This window comes from Gopherus evgoodei, chromosome 1, assembly GCF_007399415.2.
Source record: "Gopherus evgoodei ecotype Sinaloan lineage chromosome 1, rGopEvg1_v1.p, whole genome shotgun sequence".
Lineage (NCBI taxonomy): Eukaryota > Metazoa > Chordata > Testudines > Testudinidae > Gopherus > Gopherus evgoodei.
Window position 1 is genome coordinate 249029560 of NC_044322.1, and position 19116 is coordinate 249048675.

A 19116-nucleotide genomic window follows, 5' to 3' on the forward strand; every position below is an offset into this window, starting at 1 on the left:
ATGTGACAGCAATGTCACTCATTGAAAATGAGACTTGTGATATCAGCAGTGCTGATATCACTTTTAAATGAAAGTTGTCTCAATGAGGTCCTGCAATGTTGAGTGGAGCAATGCCTAAATACCTTTAAGCACAAGGGCCCTAGTGTTTTTGCTTTCCTAGGATATGCAGTGTCCTAACCAGAACCCATATCCTCAGTATTACTGGCACTGTACCATCCTCTTTGAAATCCAAAAGCTCTTACAAAGCAAATCACACATTAAAGTATTTTCCATACAAGTGATTGATGCCTTTGTTATTTGACAGGTAGGTCTGAGGCTGTGGGAAAAAGCTGAATTACTCACCCATTGGTGACAAAAAAAAAAAAAAAAGGGTTGAGGATGTATCTGAAATGGTTCTTTACCCACAAAAGTTTATGCCCAAATAAATGTTGCCTTTAAGGTACCACTAGGCAGTCTGTACCCCCAGAAAACCAAACACTGCTACCCTTGATACTTGTCACCCTATGATGTGGATTTAAAGGGCCTGCTTTTCTAAGGATGAAGACTGCATCTACAACCTTTCACATTTTCAGCTGTGAAGTGTGGAAATATGCAGCCTTGCTACAGATTCTGATTTTATAGGTGGTTAAAATGACACACCCACCCAAATCATCAATATTTTATAGGCTGTAACATATGCCCTAGAGCCCCGCTAGGGACAGCCCTATTTTGAGCTAGGCAAAGGAATCCCGGCTTGTTCTCTCTTGGGGCACGGGCCAGGACTGAGCTACCCAGGTAGTGTCTAGCCCAGGTTGGCTAGTAGGAATTTTAACCTACTGCACTGTTGGGTTTCCAGGTAGCAACTTCTGAAGACTGAAGTGCAATTCTACCACAGCCATGAAAGCAACTTTTCTGTTCAGTTTAACCAGAGCCTAAAGCATGTTTACAGGTGTGAGCGGTTGATCTAGAACTACTTAGAAATTAAGGGTCTAGATTTGGTTCTATGGTATATGGGGTAAGCGTCCCAGGCTTTTAAATGCCCACACACTAAAGTCAGTGGTTGCTGCTACTGGCAAACAAGGCTACATATGGCAGGCACAGTGTCTACTGTAGAACTGGAAATCACCTCTTAGAAAGATCAGATTAGACCTTCATTCAAATGAAGTGACATTTTATTTTGAAGACAGTGATAACACAAACAAGTAGTATCTGAGAAGTGATCTACATTATAGCAGTCACAACACTGCCAGAAATTAGGAGAGATTTAGGCACAGTGCATATGACTACTAGCCACTGGTGTCTTTCTTGACATATGCTAGTACACATCAAGTCAGAAGGAAGACTGAATGAGTTTGCCTTCTTCCTTAGAAGTTTAAGGTTTCTAGGTCACAGGGCCTCCTTAGACTTGGAGGCTTCCTCAGCCTCATTTTCTTGGTTGTGTGGTTCAATCGTGTCTGCAGACCCCTTACCCGATGGGATGAAGGGTCCCACAACCCAAGGCAGAGGAGTATTTTCCATCAGGTATGCCATCAGCTCATCTACATATTCCTGGGCCTTGGTCACCATCTCCTGGCTCTGGGTTAGGAGGCTGCTGGAGAGATCCTGGAAGGAATGGGCAGTGGAGAAGGATGAATGAAGCTCTTCCATATTGTGATACATCTGTTTCACCTTATCCTGAAAGTTGGTGGGGAGACCTTGAATGCTGGATACTAGCATCTGGCAGGCATCCTGCAGCTGCTGGATAACGCTGCGGGACATAGCCAGGGTCTCAGACTCCATCTGTTGGAGAAATAGAAGTTTAATTCTAATGTTCAAAACACAATAAGGATCAAACTTGCCACTGCCACAGGTGATGTAAGGCAGCAAGTTATGCTGCTAGGTACTACTGGCAGTCAAGGTGGTCTGATGGAAAGACCATTGGCACCAATGAGGTCTGCAATGGGTGTGCCATGCTTTTTCAGCATACATAAAGAGGCCAAGTTGTGCCTTCCCTAAGAGAAGCCACTTGTGACAATGGAGGCTAACACAGAGGCAATAAGCCATGTAAGGTAGGTCAGAAGAGAGCTAAGCCAAGTTAACAGGGGTTTCACTGGTTGCAAACCCATGATCTAGTCAGTTTTCAGGCTGTGCAGAGGTTTAAGAAGCATGCATCTAAAGCGACTATGCTTCTTGGGCACAGACCTTGCTGGTGTGACATCACTTTAGGAATGTCTAAGCAAGGAAGCCACTCATTAGGCTCAAAAAAGGGAACAACTTTTTGTAATGAACCTAAGATCACCTGAGTTTGAGCTACTTATCTAACAATGACACCCTGCAAGGCCCAGAATAATTGCTGACCCCCATCCCCACCCCACATGCACACACCCAAATGTACATGCCTCTGGTTTTGCGAAATCCTTGATTTCACTGCTTTCTGGCTGCTCTCTACTCCAGCTCAACCATATATGATGGAACTTCTCCTGGACTTCTTGAAGAGAAACACCTTGCTTAAGGTATTCAATCTAGAAGTGGATTAAGCATATCCAGAGATGAGACATTTACACATCAGTTATTCTAGTTCTACTGTTTGACATGCCTTCACCCCAGAGTGATATGCTCAATGCATCAAGAGTAGAAGGGTCTAGTTAGCACAGCTATGAATGAGGCTTAAGCCTCATTGTACCACATTCTATACATGTGTGGTCAGAGTGTTCCCTGCCCTGGAGGGCATCAGTTGTAAGAGATAGTGGAGTTCCTACCAGTCCCATGGTTTCATGAAGCTGGGAAAGAGCCTCTCTGATGCTTTGACTGGTGTGTCTAATCTTGTTTAGAGAGTAGCGGTAGGCACGTTGGCGAAGTTTGGTTGACAGGGAACCTAAACGCACGAAGTAACTCCGATGCTCTTGTGGTTGTGCTGAAGACACTTCAGCCTCTTCCACAGATTCAGCAAGTTCAGCTAGAGGGAAGAGAGTTCAGGTTGTTCACCCTCTCAGGTTAAGAGATGGTGAAAGGAGTACAAGCCATACTGATCTGCTAAATCTTAAGCTCCCTTGTAACAAGTATGTGTCTTAGCACCTATCCAGTACCACAGAGGTAGCTTCAGCCTTAGAACAAAAACCCACATGCCACACACAGCATTGCTAAGAATTTTGCATACTTTGCTAATGACGACTTCTAATGAAGTCATGCACATTATTTCTTCTAGTACCACCCTGTCCCCACTTGTAATCATGCAAAGTGACTTGAGCAACATGCCCAACAACTGAAGTCTTAACCCTCAGTCTCAGCTATGAAAAGGCTGTAGAATGAGCTTGTGTTTGGTGCCAGATAAGATTGAGAAGCCTAGAGAGACATTTGGCCCAAAGGGAGGATTACCCTAAACTTTAAGATAATAGACTTGTCACTCATGTGTTCTGACCTAGTTCATCATCTGTCATGGGAAGATAGTGATCCAAGAGCTCTTCAGATTTCTCCAGCACTGCTTCCATTCCACTTATGGCCAATTGGCCCATTCTTGATTCCACAACTGTGCTCATGCTGTCAGTTACCACTGATTTGGTGGTCTTCATATTGTCCTGCACAGCCTCTTTGGTCATATCTACCACTCTGATCATGGTCTCCTTGACATCTGTCAGTCTGGAAGAGGCCAACTCCTGTGTCTCAGATGTAGCCTAGAGAAGAGTGATCAAGCAAGATCTTGTACAGTAATTCAGGGTGATACCACCCCATTTACCCAGAGATTGAGATTGGGGGAGGGGATTACCACCTGCTCTGCCCCATAGGTCAAATCTTCAGGGGAAGAACTGCATCTTGCTGTTAAGCATCAGACCACAGTTCTATTGAGACACTAGCTCCTGCCTCTTGACCACTTTTAGTGCAGAGTGTTCCTCTGCTGGAGGAAGCATCCCATTATTGGCATGCCTTTCATAAAGGCATGATGTTTTGTCTAGTGAGAGGGTGGTGAAAGTTACCTCATCAGCAGTCTGTTGAAGGACTGGTAGATTCTCCTCCACTTTGTCAGGTACTTCAGAAACACACTCCTCTGCTGTTGTCCCTATAGAAAAAACAGAGTTCATTTTCGTAATGGGTCCATTTTGCTATTGTAATATTTACAGAACCTGGCTCACATCTGTAATGAGAGCTTCAGTTCTCCAATATGTTCAGGCAGCAATTGTTCTGGGTTGTAGGTGCTGCACATTTCCCCCTCCCTCCCCTCAAGTTGTGTACTTTTTGTAAAATATTTTCCATGAAAAATAGTGTCCCCTTCAATAGTTCATAGTTCCATGTTTCCTCCCATGCATCCTAATGGGGCAACTGAATTAAGATAGGTATGACTAGCATCTGAACAGTCTCTCCTCCCATCTATACTTACTGCAGAATTGTTTCTTACCGAAGCATTCTAGGCATCACTTTCCAGGCTCCCTCTCCAAGAGAAAGGCTTTTACGTTCTGAATAAAGTGCAATGATCTCACCCTATAGTCTTACAGCTCTGAAGCTTTTCAATCAATCAAATGTTTAACATCCCTCTGGAAGGCACCAAGAAGTTTTTGCAATGCCTTGGCTGCAATAAGTCCAACTAACTGTTCTCATGAAGGAAGCAAGTCAGGGAGCAGCCATTACCATTGAGCTATGGCCTGATAAGCAGCTAGTTAAGAAAAATTTAGCAGTTGTAATCTATGTGCAGTGTTGTTGTAGCCATATTGGTCCAGAGATATTAGACAAGGTGAGTGAGGTAATATTTTGCTGGACCAACTTCTGTTGGTGACAGCCTAGATTTTGAGGCTCTCTGGTTGCAGAATGAGGAGATCTCATTTTGCAGTTAGGTACCTTTCAAAGGGCGTTGCTCCTTAAAGGGAAAGAGCTTAGCACTAATCTTACCTCCTGGCTACAGTGAAGGTGAGAGCAGGTTCAGCAATAGTAATTAGTGTAAAGCAAAGCCCTGTGTTAGCCTCTGGCAGATGTTAGCTTATATGCATGGGCAACTGTATTATTCCTCTATGGTCACACCACCCCCACTGCCAGCTTCTGCTCCAGTACTGATCTTCGTGCACCTGAGTTTTAGAGATGGAAGCTTCCTGACAGGGTGTGAAGAGCCTACTGTTGAGAAATTGCACCATACAAACAGAAAGGTCTGCATATACGCTTTACTTACCTTCAGGTTCAAGTTTAGTTACAACTGGCTGTGCACTGCTAACTACAGCATTGGTAATGGAGGTCACTCCCTTCTCTGCCATGTCACAGATGGACCTCACATAGGGATGGCTCTCCTTGGTGGAAACATAGGCAGTCGCAGCCAGATCACAGGCAGAGTTGACTAAAGGTAGACTGGCCACCCTCCTCAAGACATTCTAGTGAGGCAAGGGACAGAACAATGAGTCAGGGAGGCAATGTTCCACACTGGGGATGAACCTTTACTTTTTCAAGTGGTTATACCCAATCAAAGGATTCTTGAATGGCCAAAAATCTGAAGAGGCTCAACAGCTGCATTTGAAGTTAGTACTGAAACTGGATCACTAGGTTAACTAAGGCAAGAAGAATTTTTAAATATTATAAACCAGGCTATATTGCAGCATCTGGGAGAGCAACTGCACAAACCTCTAGACACCAAGATGTGCATATGTGAAGCCTGCTACCAGATAACAGCCAGCCATCTTTCATATTCACATGTTGAACCAGCAATGGTTACATGGGAGCATCTACCTGTTGCTCTTCCTCCCCATGCTCTGGGGATGCCATAGTTGTGTCTTTTCCATTAGAAGCCATAGTATAATCAGATATACCTGAAAAGGGCAAGAAGAAAGGCTTGAAGTTACAAGTTAAGGAAAAGTTACAGCACCTTAAAGACAAGAGTGATGTTCTACTCCAAAGTAGGACTAGAAGGAATGGTATGGCCCTCATCAGATTAACAATGATTATTTAGAGGAATAGTGAGCTAAATACATAGTCACTGCTTTTTTAAACGCAAGAAATATTTCAGTTCTCCCACAACTAAGAATCCTGCTTGCTTTCTCATGGTACAGAGTAGTTGAAAGCCTTCAGTTTCTTTGGAGAGTCTATTAAAGGCAGTAGGTGTCACTACTACTAAAGACCATTTAATAGCTCTAACTGGGGGGGGGGGGGGTGGGGGGGCAAAAAAGACAAGAAGGGAGAGAGAATGGGACCTGTCTCACCAGCTAAGAGGCATAAGGCCAGGGAGCATTATGTTTCCCAGACCTAGTTCCCAACCCATCCTATAAACAGCTTCTTAATACAGACATTTCTTAGTCCCATAAATGCAAAGCCCTGACCAAGGAACTGTATAAACAATAAAAAAAACCCAAAAAACAAAAAAACCCCTAACCAACAAATCCTACTCCTTCAAGAACTAACCTTTCTCAGTACTCCAGACACTGCTTTACTCTATTCACCTCCTGGTCAGATTTTATACACCTCTAGTGATGTAGTTGTGAGGGAGTAAAATACTCAGGACTGACAGTTCAGGTAATCAGTGAAAAGAAGGCTTTGCTAACCAATAGGAGAGTGGAAATTCTTTGGGGACTGCAAAGATTGGGAGTGAGTTATTCCCCAAAGCTGATTCCAATTAACAGCACTGAGTCTTTGCTGTCATCCAGCTGAACTCACTTTGAGTCCACAGCCTGCCTAGAAAGAGTTGCTAGTTAGGATGGGTAACATTTTCAAAAACACCTGTGTGACTTAAAAAGCCATTGACTTTCATTGCCATTTCCAATGCAAAAAGGGAGAAAAAAGTGTTTTTTTTAATAAAAAGGTAGAGAAAAGGGTAAAAAAATGAAATGGAACTTTTCATTTTATGAAAAATTAAAAAAAAAAATAAAACCCCCCAAACAAATAAGAAATCAGCCAAATATAGACCATCTCTTCAGGTAAGGTTGCAGATAGCAATGTGTCTGCTTCATCTGCATGTTGGCCATAGTTTCAAAGTAAAAAACTGGCACACTGGAACAAGGAGTGGCATATTGGAGACAGGTAGTTTTTTTCCAGTGGTTAGAATATTAGCCTAGGATTTGAGCTGGGTTCAATTTTATGCTCTACCACAGACTTTGTGTGTGACCTTGTGCAAGTCACTTAGCCTCTTGATACCTCTGTTTCCCCTCTGTACAGTGGGGATAATATGGCTTCCACGCTTCATAGAAGTTTTGTGAGGTGCTCAGATACTCTGGCAATCAGGAGTATATAAATACCTTAGATAGATAGTGAACAAGAGTTAGGTAGGGTAACTGGAAGAACTTGCCCTTCTCCACCTTCAACCCCCTTTCAGAAAAAAGGGAACATGTGCCACTTTCTGTTTCAGGGAAGGGTGAGAGAAAAGAGTGTTTATCCATTTGTCACCCCTTCATTGTTCTCCCTCAGAGTTTGAATTGGAATTGGATTGAACTGGAAAAAAGGTGGTGGTACTGTCCCAAGTCCTGCTCACAATCCAAGCTCTGCATGTATGAGATGCTATTTATAGCAGATTGTGCAGGTGTAAAAAACATGAGCACACATGCTCTGCTGGGTTCCCCTTTGGGCTCTCTGTAAGGTTCAGCTACATGACTGGATATGACCAGATTAAGATGGAGGCACAATAGCCACATGCCTGGATCCAATCATGTGATTATGTCAATCTCAGCTGTCATTTAAAAATAAATGTTTCTATCCCACATGGTTGCAAAGAAAAGCTTGAGATTATCCACTAAATAGAACTGAGACAGTGATGTCTGCCTGTGTCTGCCCCCAGCCTCCGTCAGATGGAGAAGCGGCATCCATACCAAGGGAGGTAACTCTTTACCCTCCACTTGGCCCTTGCTATTCTTGGTGTGCGCCCACCCACCTTCCCAGGATTTTAACAGATAAATGCCTAGCTGGGCTCTGTGGGGTTGGTGGCATCTGATCTTTTGGCCCCAAGGGTCAGATATTGGCCATGGGAGTGTGAATAGTTCCCTAATAACATCCACTCTCACCATGAAAATGAGATGCTACCCCGGGCAGATCTCCAGTCCTCCCTCTCTTTTCTTGCTTACTTTGATCAGCAGTGAAATAGTTAAAAATCTAGACATGTATATCACCATCACTTGGCATCGGAGTTACCCCACTCTGATGAATGGGGCAGTTCATGCGTCTCTGAGCTCCTGTGTCAGGCTCTCTGCAGTGGCAGGCAGTTGCCTGTGCATCCATTTTTGTTCTTTTCATGTTTTCATGGTTTTTTCCATAATCTGTTGTCACATTATATTGATAGAGCTTAGCTCCATTAGCACTTGAAGACCAGCCACTCCAGATAATGCAAGAGACACAGAAATGTAAGTCTCTACGGGACCTCTGATGCACCCTGACTGTTTTGGGCTTTTGCCACTTTATCATAGAACTCGCAAGGCACAAAGTTTTCCAAGTAACTGAATTTGGAAGTATTTTACTGCTCATTCTAAACATATGAAGCTGCATTTCTCAAATGTTCTTTCTGGCTGCATTTTGTAATGCTTAAGGAAAAGGCCTCTCCTCTCCATTGACAGTTTCTATGCCTTCAATACAGACAAATATCAAGGAAATTGTAAACATTTGTAAAATGAGCATGATTGCATAAAAATACAATTTCCCATCGGATTCCTTCTTGCTCACTGTACAGTACAGCCTTGTGGGACAAACCACTTCATGGCATTACTTGTGATATTTTTGGAAAGTTGTGAGATTCTGGTGCAGTTAGTTAGGGCAGCAAAAGAGTCATGGATAAACCAGAAGCAACTGAGATTCTTTAGTGTAATTTTGATACCCTAACCAGTGCTGAATCCATCTTAATTCCCACCCTTGTAGTCTTTTTATGTTAATGCTATTGTAACCCACACATCTTCTGGGTGTGCTGTTCTGGCTCAGCGAGTGGCACCGAGACCACTTCCAGAGAGAGCAATTAAGGAGTCTGCTCTACAGCCTCAGCTAATAGTCACTTGGATTTTAACTCATGCAGTAGAGGCTTATACACTAAGCTCCAGAGATCCCCAGTTCAATCCTGCCGACTGGGGTTTGTCAGCGTTACACTATCCCCTTCCTGTCTAAATGTTTATCCCAAATGCGCAGCTAGATTGAGATTCTGAGATGCTGCCACCTTTTCCACTAAACATTGTCATGCAACATTCAAATATTTGCATGCGGACCAGGACTGAGCAAATAATGAATTTTTCATTTCAGAGGCTGAACAAAAAATAAAATTTAAAACAATCAGTTCAAATCAAAACTCATTTTATTTTTCAGTTTTTCCTCATCGAAATGGAATAAATGAGCAAATGTGTTTCAAGCCAAACAAAACAATACACTTGACCCTAAATGAGTTTTTTTTCAGTTTTTTATTTCATGTACGTTTGGGGTGCTTTTTACTCCCTCCCTTTTTTTAAATCTAGCTACATTTGGAAAAGAAACACCATTTCAAAATGAAAAAAAAATAAAGGGTTTCATTTAAAAATGTCAAAAATGAAACTATTGGAAATGAAAAGTCTAAACATTTCATTTTGAAATGACCAAAACAAACTGTTTTGACTTTTCCTATTTCTTTCCCCCATTTTTTACTTGAATTTGCAAATAACTTCTGTATTCTGAAAAATGCATTTTTTGGCAAATTTATAATGAAAAAATATTTTACCCAGCTCTAGTGAGGATTCTTCATCCTGTGTCAAATTGAGCCTCTCTTACCTGTGCTGAAAAATCCAGGTTCCTTAGCAAACTCATACATCTCTTTAGGTGGCCTGGCTACTGGGGTGGGGTGGGGGACAAAACACCCCACTGTGTTAGGCTGGGTTACACGACCATTCTGATGTGGCAGCATTTCACACCCACTGTGCACAGGGGCAAAAGACTACACAAAGTGCAAAGCAGTGGAGAAGCAGGCCTGTATTGTGCAAGTGTCCCAGGACATATAGTGAAGTCCTATATATTTATTCTTCTGTCTGGTCTGCCCACTCTCTTCACACCTGCACTGGGGAAGGCAGTAGCAGCCCCACAGAGCCTGATATCCCATCAGCCACAGAACAGTGATTCCCTACTCAGCCAGTACTACCAGACTATGTATGTAGGGTAAACCTCAATGTTGCCCTTACAGAGCTTTCTAGTCACAAGAGAAGACAACTGGAACTCTAAGAGAATTGAAACTACAACAGGATTCAAAAAAGAACAAGATAAGTTCATGGAGGATAGGTCCATCATTGACTATTAGCCAAGAAGGACAGGGACGGTGTCCCTAGCCTCTGTTTGCCAGAAGCTGGGAATGGGCAACAGAGGATGGATCACTTGATGATTACGTGTTCTGTTTGTTCCCTCTGGGGCACCTGACATTGGCCACTGTCGGAAGACAGGACAATGGGCTAGATGGACCTTTGGTCTGACCCAGTATGGCCGTTCCTATGTTCTTATGTAAAGGACTATGCAATGGCACGTTCTGTTTGCTATCTGCTAAAATTCCTAATCTTCTGTTAACCTCCCTGTTTTAAATTGATTCTGTTTGCCAAACATGAAAACATGAAATCTTGCTCAAGGTCAGACTTTTTATAGTTTCCTTTCCCCTCCCAAGAGCATGGCGCACTTCTGTGGTATGGAAAACTTGTTGCATCTTGTCCTGAAAGTTGACGGGAAAGTGTTCAATAATAACCAGTAGGATCTGGTAGATGGTCTTCAGGGGTTGGGTGATTGCAGGAATCAAGCAATGATGCAATATTTCTGCAACTGCAAGAAGCAAATTAATAGTGTGAAGGTACAATTTTTTGAAATCTCTCTTGAAATGGGAGACATTTACAACTACACTATTGTTCGGTTCTAAAACTGTTCCCCAATACAGAACCATTGTTCCCGCCCCCTTTGATGTTTTCCATGCCAATCCAGCCCTGTTTGGTATGGTTCCTCCGATCATTGTGGAGCTTCTGTTGAAGCTATATACCAGTGATACTCAGCGTTCAGTGGTCCAGGAGCCATATTAGAGATCAACATTACCCAGTCATGTGAATTCATTTCATTTATTATAGTACTATATTATATATATATATATATATATATATATATATATGGTTAATAACATAGGAAAAGCATTCTGAATGGCAAATAACTTAGATTGGTTAATAATTAAATCACAGTGTTTTAATATCCGGTGCTGCAAAGAGCCATAAGAGACACATTAAAGAGACACTTGCGGCTTGCGATCCTCAGTCTGAGTATCACTGCTATAGACAGTCTGGAATGAGCCTAGATAAATAAGAAATCTTGTTATCTTTGACTCACGTAAAGATTGGTTTGCTAAAGAAAATAAAAGCTACTGGGACAAAGAACAACGATGAAGCTGCCAAACCTGAAAAAGATAAGTAAAAACTGTCTAACTGAAGAAGCTAACTAACACTAATCCTGATGAAGGCGGTACTGGATGATACATTCTGACAAAACTGGGTCCATGGACCAGGTGAGGTTCCTGTTCCGTCTGCCACCACGGTTGAAAGGAACTGTGACAGTTGGTACTCCACACCACTTTTATTGCTCTGCCTTGCAAACATCTGGAATCACAAGAGAAGGGTGTAAGGTAGTGTTCCAATGGCAATAAAAAGTTCCATGGATCCTGGCTGTGCCACAGGTACATTCAGTGCTTAATTTGTGTCAGGGCTTGCCAGGGCTGAGCCCCGGAACCTTTAGGCTTGGCCATTCATAACCCCGGCACTTCTGGGCTTGCGTATCAGTTATGAAAGTAAAAAAATTCTTGATCACCAGCACTTAATTGCTTGCGCCCCAGCACCACTTTCATTACAAATTAAGCACTGGGTATATCTCAAGAGTGGGAATATGCAGGGGCCATTCAAAGAAGAAGATTAGTTATACTGTGGTCCTGCCCAGAACATCTCTGGGATAAGGATGAAAAGGAAAGAAGAACTTTGTTCCTACCAGGGAACTAGTTTGAAGAGCCTCCCAGATGCTTTGGCCGGCATCCCTCACCTTGCTCTGGGAATGCTGGTAAGCACACTGCTGTAATTTGGTCATCATGGAGCCTAAACACACCCAGTAACTGTCATAATCTTGCTGCCGCTGACCAGAAGCCATGCCATGCCTTTCTGCAAAAACTGTAGGTTTAACTGAAAGAAACAAGAAAATAAGATTATTCTGCGAAATGAAAGGCGATAATGTCAGAATGGACCACAGCTTCCCCAAATCTTCATTTGAAAGCCTGACTCATAGATTCGTAGATTATAAGGCCAGAAAGGCCCACTGTGGTCAGCTAGTCTGACCTTCTGTATAACACAGGCTATAGAACTTCCCCACACACGCACCAACAGAGGAAGCATGTTCCTGGGCGGCAAATAGTTATGGGCAGCGGCATTCTGTCCATTCTTGGGCGGCAATCCAAGCAGCTTTTTTTTTTGCTTGGGGCAGCAAAAATGGTAAAAATGGCAAAAATGGTAGAGCCGGCCCTGTCCCCATAATAATTCCTAGAATAGAGCTTTTAGAAAACCTTCGCAGCACATGTTCTACCTGCATCTTAGATACTAAGCATCAGATTTTCAAAAGTATTTAGGAACACAGAAAGGTAAATAGGCACCTGGTGGGATTTTCAAAAAGTTCCTAGGCACATAATTCCCATTGATAGAGATAGGCACCTTGCATTTTGAACATCTCACTAGATCCCTATCTGCATCTTTAGGTGCCTCAATACCTTTAAAAGGCTGGCCTTTTGGCAACAGCACTACTATTACCATTGTTTGCCACCAATCTAGTGATGGAATTGTTTTAATGAGAAATTGAGTAAACTACTATTGCTATTATTTGTATTATGGCAGTGCCTGAAGTCCCCAACTAACTCAAGTCTTGTTGTGCTACGCAGAAGCAGAAGATGGTCTCTTTCCCTAAGAATTTATAATCTAAACAGACAATGGGTGGAAAAAAAGATTATCTCTATTTTACAAATGGAGAACGGAAGCACAAAGAACTGAAATGACTAGTCTGAGGGTAGGTCTACACTATGGGATTATTCCGATTTTACATAAACCAGTTTTGTAAAACAGATTGTATAAAGTCGAGTGCACGTAGCTACACTAAGCACATTAATTCGGCGGTGTGCGTCCATGTACCGAGGCTAGTGTCGATTTCCGGAGCGTTACACTGTGGGTAGCTATTCCGTAGCTATCCCATAGTTCTCGCGGTCTCCTCCACCCTTTGGAATTCTGGGTTGAGAACCCAGTGCCTGATGGGGCAAAAAACATTGTCGCAGGTGGTTCTGGGTACAGCCTCATCCCTCCCTCTATGAAAGCAGCAGACAACCGTTTTGCTTCTTTTTTCCTGGGTGTAATGTGCAAACACCATAGCACAGCAAGCATAGACCCTGCTCAGATCAAGACCGCAATCGTGGACATTGTAAACATCTGGCACATTCTCGTGCAGTCTATGCTGAACCAGGATCTGCATAGCCAGGCGAGGAAGAGGCGAGGCAGAGCGGCGAGGAGAGTGATGAGGACATGGACACTGAATTCTCTGAAACAGCGGGCCCCTGCACTTTGGAGATCCTGCTGGTAATGGGGAAGGTTCTAGCCATTGAACGCCGATTTTGGGCCCGGGAAACAAGCACAGACTGGTGGGACCACATAGTTTTGCAGGTTTGAGACAATTCGCAGTGGCTGCAAAACTTTCACATGCGTAAGGGCACTTTCATGGAACTTTTTGACTTGCTTTCCCCTGCCCTGAAATGCCATAATACCAAGATTAGAGCAGCCCTCACAGTTGAGAAGCGAGTTGCAATAGCCCTCTGGAAGCTTGCAAAGCCAGACAGCTACCGGTCAGTTGGGAATCAATTTGGAGTGGGAAAACCTACTGTGGCGGCTGCTGTGATGCAAGTAGCCAAAGCAATCATTAAGCTGCTGCTACGAAAGGTTGTGACTCTGGGAAACGTGCAGGTCATAGTGGATGGCTTTGCTGCAATGGGATTCCCTAACGGTGGAGGGGACAATAGATGGAACCCATATCCCTATCTTGGCACCGGAGCACCAGGCACCGAGTACGTAAACCGCAAGGGGTACTTTTCCAAGTGCTGCAAGCACTGGTGGATCACAAGGGACGTTTCACCAACATCCACGTGGGATGGCCAGGAAGGGTTCATGACGCTCGCGTCTTCAGGAACACTACTCTGTTTAAACGGCTGCAACAAGGGAATTACTTCCCAGACCAAAAAATAACAGTTAGGGATGCTGAAGTGCCTGTAGTTATCCTGGGTGACACAGCCTACCCCTTGATGCCATGGCTCATGAAGCCATACACTGGCAGCCTGGACAGTAGTCAGGAGCTGTTCAACTACAGGCTGAGCAAGTGCAGAATGGTGGTAGAATGTGCATTTGGCCGTTTACAGGCTCACTGGTGCACATTACTGACTCGCTCTGACCTCAGCCAAACCAATGTCCCCATTGTTATTGCTGCTTGCTGTGTGCTCAACAATCTCTGTGAAAATAAGGAGGAGACCGTTATGTCGGGGTGGGAGGCTGAGGCAAATCACCTGGCTGCTGATTATGCACAGCCAGACACCAGGGCCAATAGAAGAGCACACCATGAAGCGGTGCGCATCAGAGAAGCTTTGAAAACGAGTTTCATCACAGGCCAGGGTACGGTTTGACCGCTGTGTTTGTTTCCCCTTGATGAACCCCCCGCCCTTGATTGACTCATTCCTTGTAAGCAACCCGCCCTTCTTCTTTGATTACAGCTTGCTTAAGGAAATAAAGTCACTATCATTTAAAAATCATGTATTCTTTATTAGAAAGTCATTATAAAAAAAGGCAGAGAACGGACAAGGTATACTGGGCGTAGTTTGGGAGGAGGATAGGAGGGAAGGAAAAGGCCACTAAAAATATTTCAAAGTAATGACAGCCTTTTGGTTGGGTTGTCCATGGGGGAGGAGTGGGCGGGTGCACGAAGCCTTCCCCCACGTGTTCTTGCACGTCTGGGTGAGGAAGATATGGAACATGGTGAGTGGTGAGGGTGGCTACACAGGGGCTGCAGCGGCACTCTGTAACTTGCTGCTGTTCCTGAAGCTCCACCGGATGTCGGAGGATGTCAGTTTGATCACTAACAGCCCCAGTGTTGCATCCCGCCACCGCTGATCTTCCTGCCACCACCGATCATCTCTCCTCTCCTCACGTTGGTCCCTCCTGTCCTCACGTTCACCTCGGAATCCACGGACAGGGGTGGGGTAGTGGTGGCGGACACCCCTAGAATTGCATGCAGCTCAGCATAGAAGCGGCATGTTTTCGGCCCTTCCCCGGACCCTCCGTTTGCTTCTTTGGTTTTCTGGTAGGCTTGTATGAGTTCCTTAACTTTCACTTTGGACTGCACTGAGTCCCTGGTGTGGCCTTTCTCCATCATAGTCTTTGAAATTTTTTCAAATGTTTTTTCATTTTGTCTTTTGGAACGGAGTTCTGTTAGCACAGAATCTTCTCCCCATATAACGATCAGATCAAGTACCTCCCGTGCGGTCCATGCTGGAGCTCTTTTTTGATTCTCAGGAGACTGCATTGTTACCTGTGTTGATGAGCTCTGCGTGGTCACCTGCGCTGGTGAGCTCTCCACGCTGGCCAAACAGGAAATGAAATTCAAAAGTTTGCGGGGCTTTTTCTACCTGGCCAGTGCATCCGAGTTCAGATTGCTGTCCAGAGCGGTCAAAGTGCTGCACTGTGGGATACCATCCAGAGGCCAATACCGTCGATTTGCGGCCACACTAACCCTAATCCGACATGGTAATACTGATTTCAGTGCTACCTCTCTCTTCGGGGAGGAGTACAGAAACCGGTTTAAAGAGCCCTTTATATCAATATATCTCTTCTTTTACAAGATGGTGTCTGTGTTGTGGAGGGGATCATTGGTAACTTTGATTATTTTTTCTTATGGCCAGGGGAGTTAGAGGCATTTATGCATGCATGAGAAATTCTGTGGGGTTCCTACATTTTCTTGTGGATTATTACAGAAACTAGGAATTTAAGAACAGCTAGATCATTTCCTCCAAGTATAGGAGTTGCATCTGGCACAGCTTTCGGCACATGGGATTTTTATGGAGCAGAGTTACATTGCACAAACTCCTGTAATGATTGTGCCCCTGCTGGGAAGTTCACAATTGCAGCCCAGTAGCACCTAGAGGCCCACCTGAGACTGAGCCCCATTGTGTTAGTTACTGAGTATAAGCACAGCGAGAGCTCTCAAAGTACTTCATAAGTGTCATCATTCCCGTTATACAGATGGGAAATGGAGGCACAGAGCATTGAAAGAACTTGCCCTGAGTCATATAATGAGTTAGTGCCAGGCCTAGGAATAGCAATTCAGATCTCTGAATTATAGTGGTGTGTCCTATCTTATCCCTGGGATGACACTCCTTCACCCTGCTCAACTCTTCCAGGTGTCCCTCTGAGTTTTGTCTTGGCTTTCAGCTTGAAGTGCAGCTTTCTTTGGAAGGTCTGGTTTCTTGGAGTTGACAGTGTATTAATGCACAGAATATGGGTGGCAGGCGGCTCCGGTGGATCTCCCGCAGGCGTGCCTGTGGAGGGTCCAATGGTCCCACGGCTCCGGTGGAGCAGCCACAGGCACGCCTGTGGGAGGTCCACCGGAGCCGCGGGACCAGCGGACCATCCGCAGCCATGTAGGTACTATCTTTTATTGGACCAGCTTTTGGTGGTGGGAGAAAAAGTTTCAAGCTACAGAGAGCTCTGCTTCAACTCTGGGAAACAGCTAAATACAAGGTGGAACATATTGTTTAGCATAAGTAGTTACACATTTTTTGATAATACATACAATATAGGAGTAAAATTTCACATGTTACATGATCATCTGTAGGAGAGAGCTCCTCCAGTGCTGGCCTTGAAAACATTTGTTTTATGAAACACAGCCCTATGAAGTCTTTATTAATGTTTCTCTACAGACATGAGTCAGACAGGCACTCCTGTCATATTGTGTGTAGTGTACCTGTGCTAGAAAGAGTGGTAGGAATTTTACTGACTGTACAGTGGGAAGGGAAATAAATAAGGAGAGGCTGGGAAATTTCAGCAAATTAGGTCAAATAGTCCTTGGCTGTGCCATTGATGTATCAGGTGTGACTATCTGAAGCTGTTCTACTGTGGATAAATACTTAGAGTCAGTGGGGCAGAGAGAGAGAGAGAGAAAATGACTCTGGAGCCTGGCAAGTAGGGCATCCAGCTGGCAGAGTTGGGGGTAAAGCATACAGGGTCCAGTCTCCCAGCTCCAATCACTAGAAACAACTCAGCTATCTAAGCCACCTGATTCCAGGACAGGGGCACTCAGTCATGGACCACTAGCAGAGAGAGGAATTTCTCTCTATTAGAGGGATGTGGCTTACAACACATACCTCTGTTACCAGCATCTCCTATTTAACTAACTTAGGTGGCTCCCCACCTAATGTGCTGGCTCCTATGAACTGAATTCTAAGGTGCTTAACTCTCCCCCTTCATCGCATAGGGAGCCTAGATGCTTAACTTAGGAAGCTTCTGCTACTCCTGTCCACAAAGCCTACAAGTGGGTGGGGGCTCTTGGCACCTGAACTGTAGTCCCACCCCCCATGTTGCCCCTTCCCCCTTAGCCCCCACCCTCATTCCATCCCTTCCCCCCAAGATCCCATCCATCCACTCATTCACTCCTCTCTGACCCCTCACCCGTTGCTTGCCCCTATGCCTGGGAAGAAGTGACGGGGTCATGCCCTCCTGGCACCCCTCTTTGTGGATTGCAATGGTGTTCCTGTGATTGTGTAGGCCCCTAAAAGTTGAACATTGCAAATGCTCAGCATTCCAATGCCCTAAATTCCTTTGAACGAAGCCCCAAGCCATTACTGCAAGAGTTTGCAGATTCTAAGGACTGGAGGAGCATAAATACTGATGCGGAGTGATCTTGATTGCTTGCATACTATTTGCTTGCACCCAGCTTACCATTTTGACATGACCAATTGTTATAGGGAAATAGTTATCATTTAAGAACAAAGAATGTACATCATATTTCCAAGATAGGGGACCATTCTGGTAAGCACCAGTTGTGAAAATGACCAGAAGAGCATAATGGATAATCAGATGAACATTATATCCCAGTGAGCCACTGTGGCCAAAAGGGCTAATGCAATCCTTGAATGTGTAAACAGGTGAATCTTAAGTAGAAGAGAGGTTATTACCTCTGTTTAGCATTGGCAGAACTGGCACTAGAATTCCTTGTTCAGTTCTCCTGTCCACAATTCAGGAAGGATGTTCAAGAACTGGAGAGTATTCAGAAAAAAGAGAGAGTCTTGAGAAAGATTTTAAAAATTCCAAATCATTGTTTCAAAAATTTTACTTTAAACCGAAAAAAAAAATCTAGAAAATTTTGGTGTATTTATTTTTTCAAATTCTCTTTTTAAATTTTCATTGTGAGAGTTTTTCAAAGTGTTTTCATTACGAATCAGGAGAACAAGATTTGTAGTGTCAAATTTTCCTACAAACTGGAAATTCTGAATTTTGAACAGTTTTGGTTGCCATACTGTTTAAATTCTCATATCTTCCCTTTCTCTTACTGAAGTCAATGGCAGAAGCCTGACTTCAGTCAAAACTCAATTAGGCTCTTAAATTTTAGAGACTGGTAGTTATGAGGAAAGATCAAATTGGCTCAGCTAAAGATTTTTCTTTGACAACCTACTGGGCTAATATGGTGAAATTCTAAAATAGTCCTTTCATAGACTCTAGGACTGGAAGGGACCTCGAGAGGTCATCGAGTCCAGTCCCCTGCCCTCATGGCAGGACCAAATACTGTCTAGACCATCCCTAATAGACATTTATCTAACCTACTCTTAAATATCTCCAGAGATGGAGATTCCACAACTTCCCTAGGCAATCTATTCCAGTGTTTAACTACCCTGACAGTTAGGAACTTTTTCCTAATGTCCAACCTAAATCTCCCTTGCTGCAGTTTAAGCCCATTGCTTCTTGTTCTATCATTGGAGGCTAAGGTGAACAAGTTTTCTCCCTCCTCCTGATGACACCCTTTTAGATACCTGAAAACTGCTAGCATGTCCCCTCTCAGTCTTCTCTTTTCCAAACTAAACAAACCCAATTCCTTCAGCCTTCCTTCATAGGTCATGTTCTCAAGACCTTTAATCATTCTTGTTTCTCTTCTCTGGACCCTCTCCAATTTCTCCACATCTTTCTTGAA

The 19116-nt window shown here is 43.9% G+C and overlaps 2 protein-coding genes across 5 annotated transcripts in view; both read right to left on the bottom strand.

The window, feature by feature from the left end:
- The window catches only part of LOC115639502 (perilipin-3-like), a 122893-nt gene that overhangs the window by 12025 nt on the left and 91752 nt on the right, over positions 1–19116 (bottom strand). The window contains exons 14-16 of one of the 4 annotated variants that reach the window (XR_003997689.1): positions 18107–18187; positions 5659–5738; positions 5119–5306 (exon numbers count right to left, since the gene is read on the bottom strand). The exons of 2 other annotated variants lie outside the window; for them this stretch is intronic. The gene's annotated coding sequence lies outside the window, so the exon portion shown is untranslated. Of the gene's footprint in view, positions 1–5118; positions 5307–5658; positions 5739–10532; positions 10550–18106; positions 18188–19116 lie in introns of those variants that run through there. One more of the 4 variants, XR_003997691.1, reaches the window with a different exon arrangement.
- LOC115644596 (perilipin-3-like) lies at positions 1183–4034 on the bottom strand. The gene is made up of 5 exons (XM_030549227.1): positions 3930–4034; positions 3377–3629; positions 2718–2914; positions 2358–2480; positions 1183–1758 (listed from the first exon to the last, which is right to left on the bottom strand). The coding sequence occupies exons 1-5, from the start codon at positions 4032–4034 to the stop codon at positions 1366–1368; spliced, it is 1071 nt and encodes a 356-aa protein (XP_030405087.1). The 3' UTR covers positions 1183–1365.